Source organism: Oenanthe melanoleuca, chromosome 11 (assembly GCF_029582105.1).
Source record: "Oenanthe melanoleuca isolate GR-GAL-2019-014 chromosome 11, OMel1.0, whole genome shotgun sequence".
NCBI lineage: Eukaryota > Metazoa > Chordata > Aves > Passeriformes > Muscicapidae > Oenanthe > Oenanthe melanoleuca.
The window spans coordinates 1875081-1892023 of NC_079345.1; the positions used below are offsets into that span (position 1 = coordinate 1875081).

The window sequence follows — 16943 nt, forward strand, 5'->3', positions numbered from 1 at the left end:
CACTTGGCTTCTTGTGTCCCTTTTTGGGGACGTTTGGAATACCCAGGGCAGAATAGATGGCACTTGGCTCCTTTGCCCCTTTTTGAGGAGGCTTGGAACACCCAAGTCAGAGTAGGTGGTACTTTAGCTCCTTGTGTCCCCTTTTTGGGGACGTTTGGAATAACCAGGGCAGAACAGCTGGCACTTTGTCTCCTTTTACCCCTTCTGAGGACGCTCAGAACACCCAGGGCAGAACAGCTGGCACTTTAACTCCTTTTGCCCCTCCTGGGGACGCTCAGAACACCCAGGGCAGAACAACTGGCACTTTATCTCCTTTTGCCCCATTTTGGGGATGCTCAGAACACCCAGGGCAGAACAGCTGGCACTTTATCTCCTTTTGCCCCTCCTGGGGACGCTCGCAAGGACCCGCCGAGCGCGGCGCCGAGCCCAGCGCGCACCCGGGGGCGCTGCCGCATCCCCGGCGCTCCTGCCCTCCTCCTCCTGCCTCTCTCCTCCTCCTCCTCATCCTCCTCCCCCCGGAAAGCAGCCCGGCCCACCGCCGCCGGAACAAAAGCGGCGCCGAAGGTGGCCGCTGCGGCCGCGCCAGCATGTCCGCCAGCGGGGGCAGCTCCCCGGGCCACGCCGTGAAGAAGCGGAGCTCCGCCGGCGGCTCGGCCGCCTCGCTGGCGCAGGAGGATGAGAAGCAAGCCATGGAGAAGATGCTGGAAGGCGCGCAGGAGAACGGCTGCGCCCGCTCGCCGTCGCCCTGCGGCTCGGCCGAGGGGGTGGCCCTGAAGAGGAACATCACGCTGCTGAACGGCGTGGCCATTATCGTGGGCACCATCATCGGCTCCGGCATCTTCGTCACCCCCACGGGCGTGCTGCGGGAGGCGGGCTCGCCGGGGCTCTCGCTCGTGGTCTGGGCCGTGTGCGGCGCCTTCTCCATCGTGGGCGCGCTGTGCTACGCCGAGCTCGGCACCACCATCACCAAATCCGGCGGGGACTACGCCTACATGCTGGAGGTGTACGGCTCGCTGCCCGCCTTCCTCAAGCTCTGGATAGAGCTGCTCATCATCCGGCCCTCCTCGCAGTACATCGTGGCTCTGGTGTTCGCCACCTACCTGCTCAAGCCCATCTTCCCCACCTGCCCCGTGCCCGATGATGCCGCTAAGCTGGTGGCGTGTCTGTGTGTGTGTAAGTAGCCCCTCGTGGCTTTCAGCTGCTGATAGGAGGGTTAGGCGGGGTTTTTTGGGAGGTTCTCCTGCCTAGGAATTTGGGGAGGCCCTGGGTGCTCAGTGAAGCTCCTGGATCTCTGGAAGTGTCCAGCTTGGAGCATCCTGCTCTGAGTGGAAGTGTCTGTGCCCATGGCAGGGGATGAGCTCTAAAATCCAAAATCCCTTCTTGCCCAAGTCATTCTATTGCGCTCATTTATAACAATTCCATGACTCACTGACCCTCTGCAGGTCCCTGCTCTCCTGCTCCACGTGGTTTCTCTCACCATCTCCTTCCCCAAAAGATCTGCATCATCTCTCCTGTGCTGTGCTGTCTGCACGCTGGGAGGGTTTTTTGCCTGCTTTGAATAACCGCAGCAGAAAATGTGGCCCCACCCGTAATAAATTCAACACAAAATCCCCCAAATGCCAGCTGTGGGCTGGTGAGCCTCTCTGATTCCCGAGCAGCGTGTGAGAAATGCAGTGTGCATGTTCCCTGGGAGCTGGAACAGGATTCCTTGTGCTCTCCCACAGCACCGTGCTCGGGCAGGATAAAATTAAAATCTCCTTTTTCCCCAGGCTCTGTAGGGCCGGGATGGACGTTGCTGTGCTCTGGGTTTGGATGGGGATAACAATTATCTGTCACCAGCAACTGGTGCTGAAAACACACCCTGAGCCGCTTTCAGCACCAGTTGTGAGAGGAGATGTTCGTGTGTGTGTGCTGATACCGCCATCAAACCTGCTTTTGTGGGGCTGGTTTGGCTGCAAACATTCTGTCCTTGCTCAGAAGTTCGAGGTGGGATGAATTCGGGCAGCGATGCCAGCCTGGCACACAGAGCCCTCCCGATGCACTTTTTGTCACTCCTTTGCTATTTGGGGATCTGCAGTTTTGCCGTTCAAATCCTATTTTCTGTCCCTCTGGTGACTCATCCCATCCAAATTCCCAATCCTTTAAATCCAGGACCATGTCCTGTCTCTTACCTCCTCATTTCCCATTCAATCTATTCAGCTCCACTGGAATTTTATCCCTTTTTCAAGCTGCTTATTGGTAGGAGATACAATTTTGATGAGGGCTTTCTAAATAATTTTTCCAGCCGAAAAAATCCCAGCCAGGTGATCTCTGTATTTTTGCATTTTGAGTGATGAGGAGGAAGCTGCTGCCCTTTCCCAGGGGACTGTGTGAGATTCCTTCCCCCTCTGAGGATCTCAGGCATCCCAAAGCTGCAGCACATGGTTGTTATGGGAAGATATATTGGCTGGAAATGTCTCACAGCCAACCTGAGCCGGGCTTTGGGAGGTAAATTATATTGCTAATTACAGGGTTGATAACAAGCAGGGCAAGACTGAAACCTCTTAGCCTCCAGCTGAATTTTTAGGAATGTAAAAATACCTGGCCATGTGAATTTCCATCCAGGTTTTTTTTTACAGTGTGAAGGGCTTATTAGGGAGTGTTTATTAGGGGAAATTTAATAATTTAACTAAGAAAGCTGTAAAGTGGTCAGGGAATAGTCCTGCTGATGGGTGTCTTGCCTGTTGGAAATCTGATTTTTGAGCTTTCCTGCAAGTCTGCACTGTGGTTTCCTCAGGGACACACAGGAGAGGGCCATGATGCACGTGGTATTTGTGTTCCTTGCAGGAAAACCCAGGAATTAGGATATAATTTAAGCTTTTCTTGCTGCCTTGTGGCAAAGTTTTGCTGTGCAAGCACAGATTGGAGCTGCCAAAGCCTTTGAGAGCGTGTTTCTAACCATAAGTGACTTTTCATCTTCAGGATCATCCCCAGAACAGGTCTCTGTTCCCTTTTTATTGATCAAACCCAGGGCAGGGTTAATCAGACCTGCCCATGCTGGGATCTGTTCTCTGGTGGGGGATTTGCAGCATGAAACTCCTTGGAGCCAGCTCTCATTCCCCTTCATGCTCCTCCAAGAAAAGTCTCCAGCCTTTCTTTGGTAGCAATTAGGATTTCCCTGAGGCAGAATTTGTTCTTGAACCTTTATCCTCAAGTGCCAAGGGGAGAGTTTGGAATTCTCCATCATCCCCATGTGTTTCTCCTTTAAACTCTGCTCTGCTGGCTCTTGCTTTGTTTATGCTTTGGGTTAAATGTGGGGTTGTCTCCTTTGCTCCAAGAGGTTTGTTCATCCTGCAGTGCCTTCAGCAAGGCAGCTTTTGGGAACTTTGATTTCTGCAACTTTGATTTTTGGAATCAGCTTTTCATCTCCCCTGGTGCCAAAACCACACCGTGACCCAGGAACAATAAATGAAATAAATCTGCTCCAAGGGCTCAGGGAGCCACACAACCCTCGTGGGGACTCACAAACAGCTTTGTTCAAACACAGACTGCCCAGATACAGACTTTTTTATTCTTTTCAAAAGCTCTGGAGTAGAAAAAAATGACCTATTTGTGCATGGGCTGTGGCACATACATGAATGAGTTCCCTCAAAATGGGGGAGAGCAGCTTGGGAAGCAGCAGAGGGATTTGGGAGCTGGGCTGGAGTACAGTAGCCAAAATCCAGCCTTGCAGAACAGTCCCAGCTCTATTCCTCGCAAAGTTTGTATCTCCTCACAAAATGCACTTGGCTGCACAGTTTGTAGTAAGAGGAGGAATAACTGAATTATTTGTTTCCACTTCAGTGCTGTTGAACAGTTGAATAAATCCTGTGTTGCTCAGTATTTGCCACCATGAGCTTCAGAGAGTGGATTAATGCATCAAGAGAATCAAAATCACAGGCTTGAGTGGAAGGAAAAAATGGTTGGAAGAGGGAATTTCCTTCCCCTGGAAGGTGCAGAGGTAAACAAGGTGGGTGGTAAGGAGAATTTCCCTACTAATAGGTATTTTCTGCCCTGAAGATTGCAATCTGCACACAGTTGGTATGCAGGGCTTCTGTCATGGGAGTGCCTGTGGTGTTTGCCAGAGAAAAGGTGGGAATCCACTCAGGGAAATCTTCCTGGAGCAGGAGGGGTCAGGCTGCTCATCCTTAGCCTGGCTCATTTCATGGTCCCCAAAGTTTTGGCTGGAGGCTCTCCAGGCTGCAGGTTACCTGGGTGATTCAGAAACTTGAGCATCTCTTTTATCTGTGAGATTGGGTGGTTGATACTTTAAAACTGGTAACACAAAATCCATCCCAGTGTTTGGTGCACAAAAATTGGAAGTTCAGGAAACAGAGTTCATGTATTTGTGTGAAAACCCAGGAATAATTTGAATTCTCTCACTTCTGAGCTCATCTAAACGAGTTTTAGCCCTGCTGTAGTGGGTGGAGGGACAGTTATTAGGTCCTGAATTTGCATATTTAATGATCTACATTACAATGTCAGTATTGGACATGGCAAAGAATTAATCCTTGGATCAGGTGTGAGGGGCTCAGGTTTTCTTTCCATCCTGCTGCTCCTTGTGTGAACATTTCTTCAATTCAAACTGACAAACCCTAACAAAAATCAGTAAAAATCACCAATACATCCTGTGTGTTCCAGAGAGGGCTCAGGGGTGGAACGTGTTAAACTGATTTATTAAAGATATTAAATACTCCACATTTCCCAGTGTTAATTTTCAGATTTCCTGCTGGCACAGAGGCACCTGGCCAGGTTTGGGCTGGGGTGCAGTGAATTAATTCCCTGTGGATCAGGGAGACAGGGAGTGAAGCTGCTCCCATCCCTGAGCTGGTTCTTGGTGTTCCACAATGTTCATCCCACACATCCTCACACCCTGAGAGCCACACACAGCTTCTTCCAGAATTCCCTCATTTCTCTATGCCAGTAAAATCTGCTCCACAGTGGAAAGCTGGGATTGGACTCTAATCCTTGTGGATCCTTTCCAGCTCAGAAAATTCTGTCACCATTTTGTTCTTGCTCTTCAGTGGCAGATCAGCAGTTTGACAGTTTGCTTCTGAATTTGTGTCTCACTTGTTAATTAGATGTGCAAATCTGGCACTAATAGCCCCAGCACAGCAATATCAAAGCCAGGGAATTTTAATTTTCCTCATAATTTGTCTAAACTTCCTTCACTGCTTCTGGGCTCTGCTGTTGGGCACTCCTCCTGGGGGGGGTGGAATTCCAGGGAATGCTGATGAATCCCTCATTTGTCTCTTTTGTTTTGAGACAAGAGAGAGGGAAAGGATGAGGGGCAGAGCTGAGAGCTGCTGGGGAAGTGCCTGACAGTCCTGGGAGGAACCTGGGATCAGGGCAGGAGAAGGAATCCAAGCAAGGGGAGCTGCCAAGTTGTCCAGAAGGGAATATCCAGTGTCAGCACTCCAGAAATCACAGATCCTGTGGGAAGCAGGAATGGCTTTATTTGTCATCAGGGTTTTGCTTCCAAGCTGCCAAGCTCAGCTCTTTTTCCAGGTGTGTGGATTTTCACCTGATCAGGTATTAATGGTGAAAAGCAAACACAGAACACACACAGGGCCTGTCTGGGATGGGTTCATTCTGCAGCATTGCTGCTGCTAATTAATCAGCCACCACAAGCTGGCTGGGAAGCTTTGGAGGTTTATTTTTCCTCCTCCAGAAAGGTGGATTAAGGCACTAAAGCTCCATCAGCAAATTGCCCTTGTTGGAGTGGAGTGGAAGGAAGGGATCTGTGGAGTCCCTGCTGCATGGCTGGGGTTGCTTTTTTAATCTGTGTTTAATTAGAGCAGCATTAATGAAAACAGGCTCTGACACTCTCAGGACTCTCCAGAAATCAGGGAAGGCTTGGAGGGCTCTTGAAACACACAGGGAGCAGCCACTGCAGTTCCAGCACCCATCTCCTGGCTCTCACAACAATTATCCCATTAAATGTTACTGTCTTGGAATGATTCATGTCACCACTGAGATCATTCAGGTCATTTCTCCTCCAGCATGAGCAAATTGGGAAGGTTTTTGTGGAAAAGCCCTCCAGGGTCAGCCTCATTCAAAGGACCATCACTTGTTTTGAGTATTCCAGGAGTCCCAGGGTCAGGTGTGGCCAGGAGGTTGAAGCCAAGGGATGGGAAATTCAGTTTTTCCAGCCAGGATGCAGAGCTGAACTCTGTGCTCATCAAACAGCAGCAAGTGCTGCTCCCTGTTGGGAGGATGCTCCTGCCAGGGGAGCATGGAGTTACTTTGGGATGGTTCATTTGCTGGGAATGGGAGAAATAGAGGACAAAGAGCTCTTCCACGTCTTCTCTCCCTATATTTTGTTTGTCTTCCCGAGGTAAAATGTCCTGTTGGGGAATTGCTGTGTCATGTCCTCTGGAAACCTTGGCAGTAAATCACAACCTCCTTCCTAAGGAGCCAGATAACAGCTCCTGCCTCTAGCTAGGAGGGAGCTCTCTCCCAGCCCTGAGGGATTCTGTGGAGTTTTTATCCCACTGTCATTATGGGATGGGCTGTTTGCTGGGACATCCAGAGCTCCTGGCCTCAGGGCAGCTCTGGAGATCATCCCTAATTTAAACTCCTTGGTGGGGCAAGTTTGTTTTCTCCTTGTTGCTGCACCCATTCCCTGATTGCTGTTTTGGGAAGGGAATAAAAAGGGAATTAGGAAGTGTTGCCAGAGATGTTGACTATTATAAGTAGATTTTAATTTAGACACTTTTTTTTTTTTTAGCTCTAGGGCCAAGAGCCTCATGTGCCCCCAGGCCTTTCCCTTTCCAGGACTGATTGTCCTGGGTGTTAAGTTTCTCCAGGGATTTGTCCTTGCAGAAATATCTGCAGAGTTTTCCCCTCTTCTTTTTCCCTTCCCCACCTTGCAAGGCACAAAAATCTTCAGTCAATACCTGTCAAGTTGAAATATCCCAAAGTGTTTTCTGCCTGTGACCTTGCCTGTCTCGTGTTGGAATGTGCAGTTGGAGTCACCACAGATTTTTGGGAGGCACTGTGCCATCCAACCACTGGAATATAAAATTGTTGGGGTGTTTTTACCTCAGATTTTCCCATGGGTTTCGTCCACTCTAGTCAGCATAACTTAATTTTTTCTTTGTCCTGTGTGAATTAACTGTGTTTTCCAACCTCTGGTGGGCTCAGGCAGCAATTCCCTGAAGGCCATGGAGTGTTCTGTGCCATCCCTGGGATTTGTTCTTGGTCCCACAGGCTCAGCTTATCCTGTATGCCTGAAACCTGCTTTCAGCAGGGCTGGTAGGAGAGAAAACTCCTGTACAGTCACCTGCACTTCATGGGGAGGGAAAGGAGCTGGAGCTGCTCTGGAGGGATGGTGAGGGAAAATCAACATCAGCCAGTGGCAGATGGTAAATGGGAGCATCATCTTACAGGGGCCAGGCACTTTGGCAATGTGAGTTACAGACAGTCATGCATGACAGAGCTGTTCACAGGCCTTGTTTTCCTGGCAGGGAAGCTGATGGAAGCTGATTTTCCACAACTTCCCAACCTGCTGGCTGTTTTCACTGATGCCACAAACAGGAATCCCATGGGAATTAAGAGCAAGTTAATGAGTTTAGACCCTTGAGGGCAGCTGCTCCCACACATTTATCCATGCCCAGGAGGTGTTCCTGGGGTCACACTGGCAGCACAGGGAATCAGGTGTGCAGGGAATCACCACAGACCCAGGGAATGCCACAGGAGCTGAAATTGGGGACAAAAGGGGCATTGTGCAAGTGTGTGTGACCCCACAGGCAGCTGTGGAATTCCATTGCAGCAGTTTCACCTGCAGAGCTCTGAGGATGGTGGGCTGAGCCAGCCCTGTCCCCCCAGCCAGCTCTGGACCCTCACCCACCTGCTCCCTGTTCTCCTGGGAAAGCTGCAGGAGTCCTGCCAGGGCTGTTGCATCAGAAGCCAGCCCAGCTTTAGCTGTGTCCATTCCCTGTTTGCTCTGGGCACAGCTCCAGCTCTCCCCAGGCACAGGGGCTGTTGTTCCCTTTGTTGGGGATGTGTTCTAGGTGGGATTGATCCATTTATCTGTCTGCTGTGCAGGTGTTTTTCACTGTTGTCCTAAAGGAATTTTGTCTGGGAAGGAGCTGGGGAGGCAACTTCAAAGGGGTACAGCCATAAAATGTGGGGGTAAAGTCCTAGGTCTGCTGTTGGATTAATTGTTTGTCCTTGTTCCTGTCAGGAATGGGGAATTCCCTGGCTGTGCAGGTGAGTGCCAGTGGAGCAGGTTCTGTGAGATGCCTGAAACCAGCAGGGACTGCAGGACCAGAGGAAATACTGAAGCCAGACCTGCTGGTGTATTTAAAAATTCAGATTTCCCTTTGTGGTTTGAGGTGCCTTGGAGTGAGGCTGGGCTGGAGCAGTCCCTGCAGGGCTGAAGGGATGAGCAGCACCTGGAGAGCAAACACCAGGATCTCTCCTGCCAGAGTGATGGGTAATAAATAACTCAAGCTAGATTAGATGTAGGAAAAACTTTTGTTGTTGTGAAGGTGGGGAGGCCCTGGCAGAGGTGCCCAGGGCAGCTGTGGCTGCCCCTGGATCCCTGGAAATGTCCCAGGCCAGGCTGGACAAGACTTGGAGCAGCCTGGACAGGGGAAGGTGTCCCTGCCATGGGATTGGAACAAGATCAGCTTCAATGTTCCTTCCAACCCAGACCAGTGTGGGATTCTCTGAGAAGTCCACCTGCCATCCCTCCAGCTTTCTAGCAGCTATTATCCCAATTATGTAAAGCTCTGGAGAGGGGTGCTGGCTCGGGCGGGCTGTGGCACGTCGGGTCACGCTGAAATCCCCGTTCCTCGAGTGATTCCTGAGCACAGCCCCACGGCTCACTCCAGAGCTCTGGCAGGGCTGGAGCCTTAGGAAAACACTGCAGGAATTAGGGCAGCACAGCCTGGCTCTGTCTCACTGCCCTGCTTTGCTGTGCAGCTTTGCTGTGTTTTGCCTGGAGGGATTGAGCCGAGGTGAGGGAGCTCTGCCAGGAGGATCCTGCAGCCCCAGCCTGATCAGAGCCATCCAACCTGCTGCCCTAAAGGAATCCCAGCCTCATCCCAGCCTCATCCCAGCCTCATCCCAGCCTCCTGACAGGCTCAGCAGCCACTGCAGCTTGTCCTGCAGTTTTATGGAAAAGCTTTCATCCTGGTTGTTGGCTGTAGGATTCTTCCTGATGGGGATTCTTGGCCAGTCCTGTGTTGGAGTAACTCCACTGTGCTCCTTTAGGAAAGACAAATATTGTTGTCAAGTGGGAAAAGCAAAGCAGAGGGAATGGGACTGGCAGGGCTCTGACTGGTGACCACAGCAGAAACTTTCAGCCCTGTTTACTCTCTGATCCCAAAGTGTTTTCTCTTTTTTAGGGAGTCTGTTTATCTTGCACTGATGGGGTTTTGGGGCTGAACACAGACACTTGGACTGTGTAGGAAACTTCTGCCTTCTATTTTCACCACCACCCTCCAGGAGATTCTGTACAGAGCCAGAGCAGGGAAAACATCCCCTAAAAATCAGTATTGAGGTGGGGGTGAAGCAGTTATTGTCACACACACAGAATGCCTAAATGGGGCAGGGAATGTCACTGTCACACCTCTCAGGGCTGTCCTCAGCACAGCATGGTTTTAGATGGGTGAGCTCATCTTTTAGATATCCCTCTGTAAACAAGGGCAGATTTATTTTTAGAATAATCACTGTCAAAGGGAGTCCTGGCTCTGGAGCTGAGTGCTGTGAGGATTCGCTGGAGGTGCTTTCAGTGGCTGAGTTGGGAGTTTTGCTGGGGCCATTTCCTGTGTTTCCTTGTCCCCTGCAGCACTGTCAGGTCCCTTGCTCAAGCTGTGTTTGGTCTGAGCGTGTCCCTTTGCCCTGTCCCCGAGGCAGACGTGTCCCAGTGTCCCTCTTGGGGACAGAGCTGTGACCCCACAGGCACAGGGCTGCTGCAGGAGCCCTCCTGTCCCTGTCCTGGCACAGGGACAGTGCTGTGGCACATCTGTCACCACATCACAGCCCAGCTCGTGCTGTCCTGTGACCCCAGCACGGCTCTGCTTCCCCAAAAACAGCTCTGGGCCATTTCAGTCTCACCCACACTCCCAGAGGGGCTCCAAGGGCTCAAAATCCATTTCCCATCCTTGTTTACTGCTGGCTGTCACTCCTGTGGGGTGGACTGGTCATGTGCTTTCCTTCCTGACACATGCAGCTCTCCCTTCTCCACACTTGTGTTGGGATGGACTGGAGATGGGAAGGAGCCAATGATCCTAAAATGATCCTAAAAACCATCAGATCCCAGGACACTGGCACAGGCTGGATCCCTGGCAGTGTCCAGGGTGATCAAAGCCATCCAACCTGCTGCCCTAAATAAATCCCAGCCTCCTGAGAGGCTCAGCAGCCACTGCAATTTGTCCTGCAGTTTTAAGGAAAAGCTTTGATTCTGTTTGTTGGCTGTAGGATTCTTCCTGATGGGGGATTCTTGGCCATTCCTGTGGAGCAGCCTGGGGTGGTGGAAGGTGTCCCTGCCATGGCAGGGGTGGGACTGGATGTGGGAGATCCTGCCAGCCCCACTGTGGGGTCAGAGCTCTGGGTGTGCAGATGCAGCTCAAGCCTCAGGAGGGGGACTGGGTTGTTTTGGCTGGCTCTGAGCAGGAGCCCCTGTGAAAAGGAGCTTTTGCAAGAGGGCAGAGGGAGCTGGGGATGATCCTGCAGGGAATGTCCTCCAGCTGCAGGAGCAGGTTTGGGATCTGCTGCTCCCTGAGCTGCTGGTGGGCACTCAGGGCTGGGCTGGCCAGGGACAGCCAGGGGTCACTGGGCTGCAGGGAGGGCATCCAGCACGTGGGCATTGTCACCCTCAGTGTGGCATCTGCCTGTGTCCATTACAAGCAGCAGGACACCAAAATAGTCAATGATTTGTGAGGGCAGCAGAGCTTTGCCATGATTTGCTCTGCAGCAGGTGAAGCTCAGCCCAGGAGCAGAGGCTTTAATCAAGGCCTGTGCCCTGCCTGGCAGGAGCAGGATACAGAGGAGAATGGGGAGGAATATGGCAAAAAAATCCCGGGGCAGGAGCAGGATACAGGGGAGAATGGGGAGGAATATGGCAAAAAAATCCCAGGGCAGGAGCAGAATACAGGGGAGAATGGGAGGGGGGAAATATAGCAAAAAAACCCAGGAATTAGACCCCAGGAGTTGCTGAGAGCCTTTGGGGTGCTGCTGTTATAAAATCTCCACACATCAGTCCTGACGCCCCTGAAGGGTTTCCAGACAGCAGCAGCACTAACTTGGGTTGGTGGGACAGGGACTGTGGCCAGGCACTTTGGTGCTGAGGGATGCAGTCACTCCTTGATTGATTGATTGATTGATTGATTGATTGATTGATTGATTTAGCAGCCCTCAGGAGTGTTTTCCAATGGAGCAGTGCCATTCCATGTCCCAAGGACCAGAATAAAGGGTGGCATTGTGAAGTGTGAGGCTGCAGAGCTCTCAATGAGTTTATTTTCTGGGGAGATGCTCTGCTTAGCTGTTTTAGCACAAAGGGAATCACTGGATGGTTTGGTTGGGAGGGACCTTGGAGAACATCTTGGAGAACATCTGGGAGGACATCTTGGAGAACATCTGGGAGAACAAGGTGTCCTCCCACTGTCCCAAATTGCCCCAAATCCCATCCAAGCTGTCCTTGGGCACTTCCAGAGATCCAGGGGCAGCCTCAGCTTCACTGAACACCTGTGCCAGGGTGGAATTCCTTCCCAGTACCCCACCTGAGGATTCCTGGTGATGTCTGGTGCCCTTGCTGTGTGTCCCTGGCTGCTGACCTTGTCCCTGTGTGTCCCCCCAGTGCTGCTCACAGCTGTCAACTGCTACAGTGTCCGAGCTGCCACCCGTGTGCAGGACGCCTTCGCCGCGGCCAAGCTGCTGGCCCTGGCCCTCATCATCATCCTGGGCTTCGTGCAGCTGGCAAGGGGTGAGTCCTGCTCTTTTCTCTTCTTGGGGCTCTGCAGGTCAAGCAGGGTGAGGGACAAAGCCCAGGAGTCCAGCCTGGGGTGTTCAGAGCTTTGCAAAGCCCCCCGTTCTCTCAGGTGCTCGGGGCGTGTTTCCAGCTTTGCCAGATGTGAGGTTTTGTGTTTTATTTGTGGGATTTCATCCTCCTGGAACCACTTAAATCTTTCCCACCTAGACAGAGATTGTGGCTTCTCCCCCTGGGATTGCAGGGTGTGGAAATGTTGGTGCTGTGTGCTGGGGAGTCTCTTTGTGTTGCCTGGCCTTTTGCTCACAGAGAATATCTGCATGTGCAAAGCACTGCCAATCATCTTAATCCTTGCACAAACTGCCCCTGCACATTTCCCTTCATCCTGTTCCAGGTGTGCAGGGGCTCAGGCCAGCCCTGGGTCACCCAGGGACACAGAGCCCTCGAGGAGCAGAGATTGGAGCTCCCAGCTGGCACTGGCACCTGGAAAAGGAGATAAAATGAGCATAAAAAGCAAATTTTCTGGTGCTTCTGCTGGTTTGCTTCATGCCCCTATAAAATCCTCTCAAAGCAGGGAGATGGTTTGTTCCAAACCCCTCTGAGTCTGTTCCAAACCTGATTAACTCTGTTAAACCAAAGTGTGGCTTTTTTTGGGCAAGTTTTGTGGGAATAAACATTTCTTGGGGAACAATCCCACCCTTATTTGCTAAAAGGGGAATCCTGTCCTGCACAGGGTGTGTCTGTGTGTGCTCGTGGGTCTCTAACTCCTGTCTCAGCTCTGGGAGCCAGTGCTGTCTTTGCACAATTTCTTGCTTTGTCAGAGGTTTTATTTTCTTCCAGCTCAGTGCAGACACTCAACAGGGACATTGTTTGAGGCTTATCACAAAATACACTCCTCCCTCTGTCCAGCTCCCCAGCCTGCTCTGCTGAACCTTTTCATTCTCTCCCAGGAGGAAAAGGATAAGTCATGATAAATCTCTTTTAGTTGGTTAACATTTTACCATGGAGATCTTTACAACTGGGCTTTGTTTGCAGATAGAATCTTGATTTCCATCTGCAGAGTGTGCTGTTCTTTTTGGGGAGGCTGAGCCACTTTCTGCCCTGCTTCCTCAGGTGGAAATCCAGATTTCTGTCTGTGACCAAGAAGGGATTTCTGCCTTGTCTCAATAAAACCCCTTCCCCTCCTGTGTCCCAGGAGCTGGTTTTACTTCCTTTGAAGCTGGTTGCACTTTCAGGTGTTTGTGGCTGTGCAGACCTTGCAGGGCAGAGAATTCCCTGTGGTTTATTTTGATTTATTTGCCTGCTGAGGCACCTGGCAGGGAGATCAAAAGCAATTCCTGGACAGTGACACTTGTCAAAGCAAGCAGAGACTTTTCCTGTCTGAGCACCCAGCTCTCAAACCAGACTGGATCAGAGTGGGATGCTCAGGGCTCTCACCTTGTCCCAAGTGACAAATTCCTGAGCTGGGATTCTGCCTGGCCTACAGCAGGGATTGTGTTAATCTGCTTAGGGAATTTCCAGCTCTCTGCTAAATCCTGAAGAATGTGCAAGCTCCTTTCCTGACCCTTCCTCAGCTCCCACCTGCAGTTTGCACCTTGCTCCAGTTTCCTTTCAGCCATTCCAGGTGACTCCGTGCTTTTAGCAGGGATACAGCAAGAAAATGTCTTTTTTTTCTCCTCACTTTTTTATTCAAGGAAAGCACAAAAATTCCCATTTTCAGTGTCAATGGGAAAACACTGTCCTGTCCCACACATTTCCACACCCTGTGCCCATTCCGATGTTGGTGTTTTTTGGACAAAGAGCAGCTGGGTGAATCCATCCAAGCCCCCAGCAGGTTTGGGGTGGGATCTGCCCCAGCTGGATTGGGATGGGATCTGATCCCAGCAGGTTTGGGGTGGGATCTGCCCCAGCAGCAGGTTTGAGGTGAGATCTGATCCCAGCAGGTTTGGGGTGGGATCTGCCCCAGCAGGTTTGGGGTGGGATCTGATCCCAGCAGGTTTGGGGTGGGATCTGCCCCAGCTGGTTTGGGGTGAGATCTGCCCCCAGCAGCAGGTTTAGGGTGAGATCTGCCCCAGAAGGTTTGGGGTGGGATCTGCCCCCAGCAGGTTTGGGGTGGGATCTGATCCCAGCAGGTTGTGGGTGGGATCTGCCCCCAGCAGCAGGTTTGGGGTGAGATCTGCCCCCAGCAGGTTTGGGGTGGGATCTGATCCCAGCAGGTTTGGGGTGGGATCTGCCCCAGCAGGTTTGGGGTGGGATCTGATCCCAGAAGGTTTGGGGTGGGATCTGATCCCAGCAGGTTTGGGGTGAGATCTGATCCCAGCAGGTTTGGGGTGGGATCTGATCCCAGCAGGTTTGGGGTGGGATCTGCCCCAGCAGCAGGTTTGGGGTGGGATCTGCCCCAGCAGCAGGTTTGGGGTGAGATCTGATCCCAGAAGGTTTGGGGTGGGATCTGATCCCAGCAGGTTTGGGGTGGGATCTGCCCCAGCAGGTTTGGGGTGAGATCTGCCCCAGCAGGTTTGGGGTGGGATCTGCCCCAGCTGGTTTGGGGTGAGATCTGCCCCAGCAGCAGGTTTGGGGTGGGATCTGCCCCCAGCAGGTTTAGGGTGGGATCTGCCCCAGCTGGTTTGGAGTGAGATCTGCCCCAGCAGCAAGTTTGGGGTGGGATCTGCCCCCAGCAGGTTTGGGGTGGGGTCTGATCCCAGCAGGTTTAGGGTGGGATCTGCCCCAGCAGGTTTGGAGTGAGATCTGCCCCAGCAGCAAGTTTGGGGTGGGATCTGCCCCCAGCAGGTTTGGGGTGGGATCTGCCCCCAGCAGGTTTGGGGTGGGATCTGCCCCAGCAGGTTTGGGGTGAGATCTGATCCCAGCTGGATTGGGATTGGATCTGATCCCAGCAGGTTTGGGATGGGATCTGATCCCAGCAGGTTTGGGGTGAGATCTGCCCCCAGCAGGTTTGGGGTGGGATCTGCCCCAGCAGCAGGTTTGGGGTGGGATCTGCCCCAGAAGGTTTGAGGTGAGATCTGCCCCAGAAGGTTTGTCTGGGGCTGCAGTTTCAGGGGAATGGGAATGCTCAGGGTGTTCTGGACACTGAACTGGTTTTACTGGTTCCTGTCCCACTGCTGCTTTGGTTCCCAGTATCCACACACAGACCAGAGGAACAACACCACGTTTTTTTTCTGAAATGTGGAAATTTCTGTGATTTCACAGAAGTGTCTCTGCATTGACCTCCCACCTTCAGCTTTTGGCTCTTTCTCTTTTTATCCTCTCCTTGGCTCTTTTCCTGCTTTGCAGAAGAGCAGGAATCTCTCAAGGACAAAGGACTCTGTGGCAGTTTTGCCTCACAGAAAAGAATATTTTTTCAGCATTGAGCATTTTTTCATCATTCAGCTGCTGTTTCCCTGCCCTTCCCAAAGAAGGAGGTTGAAGTTGGTTTCTACTCAGCCCTTCAAGTGCTTGGACATTGACTCAGTGGAACTGAGCTGCTTGGGATGAAATTATTTTATTTATCCAAAAATGAAACTTTAAAAAGCCTTTGTGTGGTTGGAGATGTGTGGTTTGAAAAGTCCTGGATTTGGATATTGGTGTGTAAAACCTTGTGTATGGCCCTCAGATTACAGCCAAGAAATAGTAGAAATAAATTAATTAAACTGAAATAATATTTAAATAACTTACTTATAAAAATAACTTACTTAAATAATAGAAATAACTTAAAACATAGAGAGGATCAGAGTTTTTTCACTCCAGTATTATGACAACAAGATTTATTTTCATTCTGTTATTTTACCAGCTCTCTCAATTGGCTTTGTGTCCAGCTGGGTATTTTTGGCCATATTCCTCAGCTGGGAGTGGGACTGGATCATGGGGAAGGTTTGGGGGATGTTTTTGCCCTGGATGTGACACAGAGATCTGTGGTTACATCCTCTCCATGCCTCCATCCTTAAAAACTGCCTGAGATGGGAAAAAATTGGATTTTTCTTAAGGACACCCTTGTGCTTGTTATGGGTGAGGAAGTTCAGGAAAGGTTTTGAGGTCAAAAAACTAGAAAAAAAACATCACACCATGTTTGACATCTGTCTCCTGTGGATGGTGCCTCAGGGTTTGTGGAATTTTTCTCCAGCCCTTGCTGTGATCTCTCACCAGCATCTCTGCTTAAAAACCTGGAATTGGACCTTTGGGACTTGGAGAAATAGAATTTAACAGATTTTATTGAATTGCTTTTATTGGATTTATTGTCCCTTGATTTATTGTCCCTTTTCTTTCTCTGGCTGTAAAATTCCTGGTGTGTGGTGCCTCCAGGAGCTCCTTGGTGGCTGCAGCATTTGTCTCCCTTCCCTGGGCTGTCAGGGATGCAGAGCAGCATCTGCCAGAGCAGCCTGGGGTCAGCTGAGGACAGAGCAGGCAGGTTTAACTCCAGAGCAGGGCTCAGGCTGGAGCTTTGGGTTTCATTTGGGCTTTTTTTTTTTTTATTTTTTTTTTTCCCAGTCCCACCCCTGCCATGAGCAGGGACACCTTCCACAATCCCAGAGCGCTCCAAACCAGGGAGGAAAGGAAGAGAAAGTCAATTTTCCTTCTCTCTCTCTCAATCGTGGGATTCTTCACCAAAAAAAAGGCAAAAAGGGAAAAAATATGGACTGAGAACTACAAAAATAACCCCAGGGAGAAAGACAGAGGCCAAAGAGACATTTTCTAGCAAAAGGGATTTGCTAAGTGAAAGCAGCAGCCAGATGTCTCAGCCCCACGGTGCCAGACATTTTCTTGCACCTGGAGCACTAAAAATGGCATTTTAAGAGGCAAACTCTGCTCACTGAAGGTCTGAATCTTCCTTCTGCTACTTTCAGGATCCTCCCAGCAGAGTTCAGGATTTCCAGCCACAACATCAGCTCTAAATTTTCACAAACAGTAAAATGCTGAGAGCTCCCCTGTCCATGGCTCTGCTCCCCCTGCTCGCTGCTGGGGCAAGTTGAAAAGATTTAATTATCCTGAGAGGATT

At 51.0% G+C, this 16943-nt stretch overlaps 1 protein-coding gene across 1 annotated transcript in view; it reads left to right on the plus strand.

The window, feature by feature from the left end:
- Positions 1-77: 77 nt before the first annotated feature.
- Positions 78-16943, plus strand: part of SLC7A5 (solute carrier family 7 member 5) — a 32887-nt gene continuing 16021 nt past the window's right edge. Inside the window, exons 1-2 of the mRNA XM_056500951.1 lie at positions 78-1173; positions 11828-11953. Coding sequence (XP_056356926.1) covers positions 588-1173; positions 11828-11953 — 712 coding nt within the window. The 5' untranslated portion in view covers positions 78-587. The remainder of the gene's footprint in view (positions 1174-11827; positions 11954-16943) is intronic.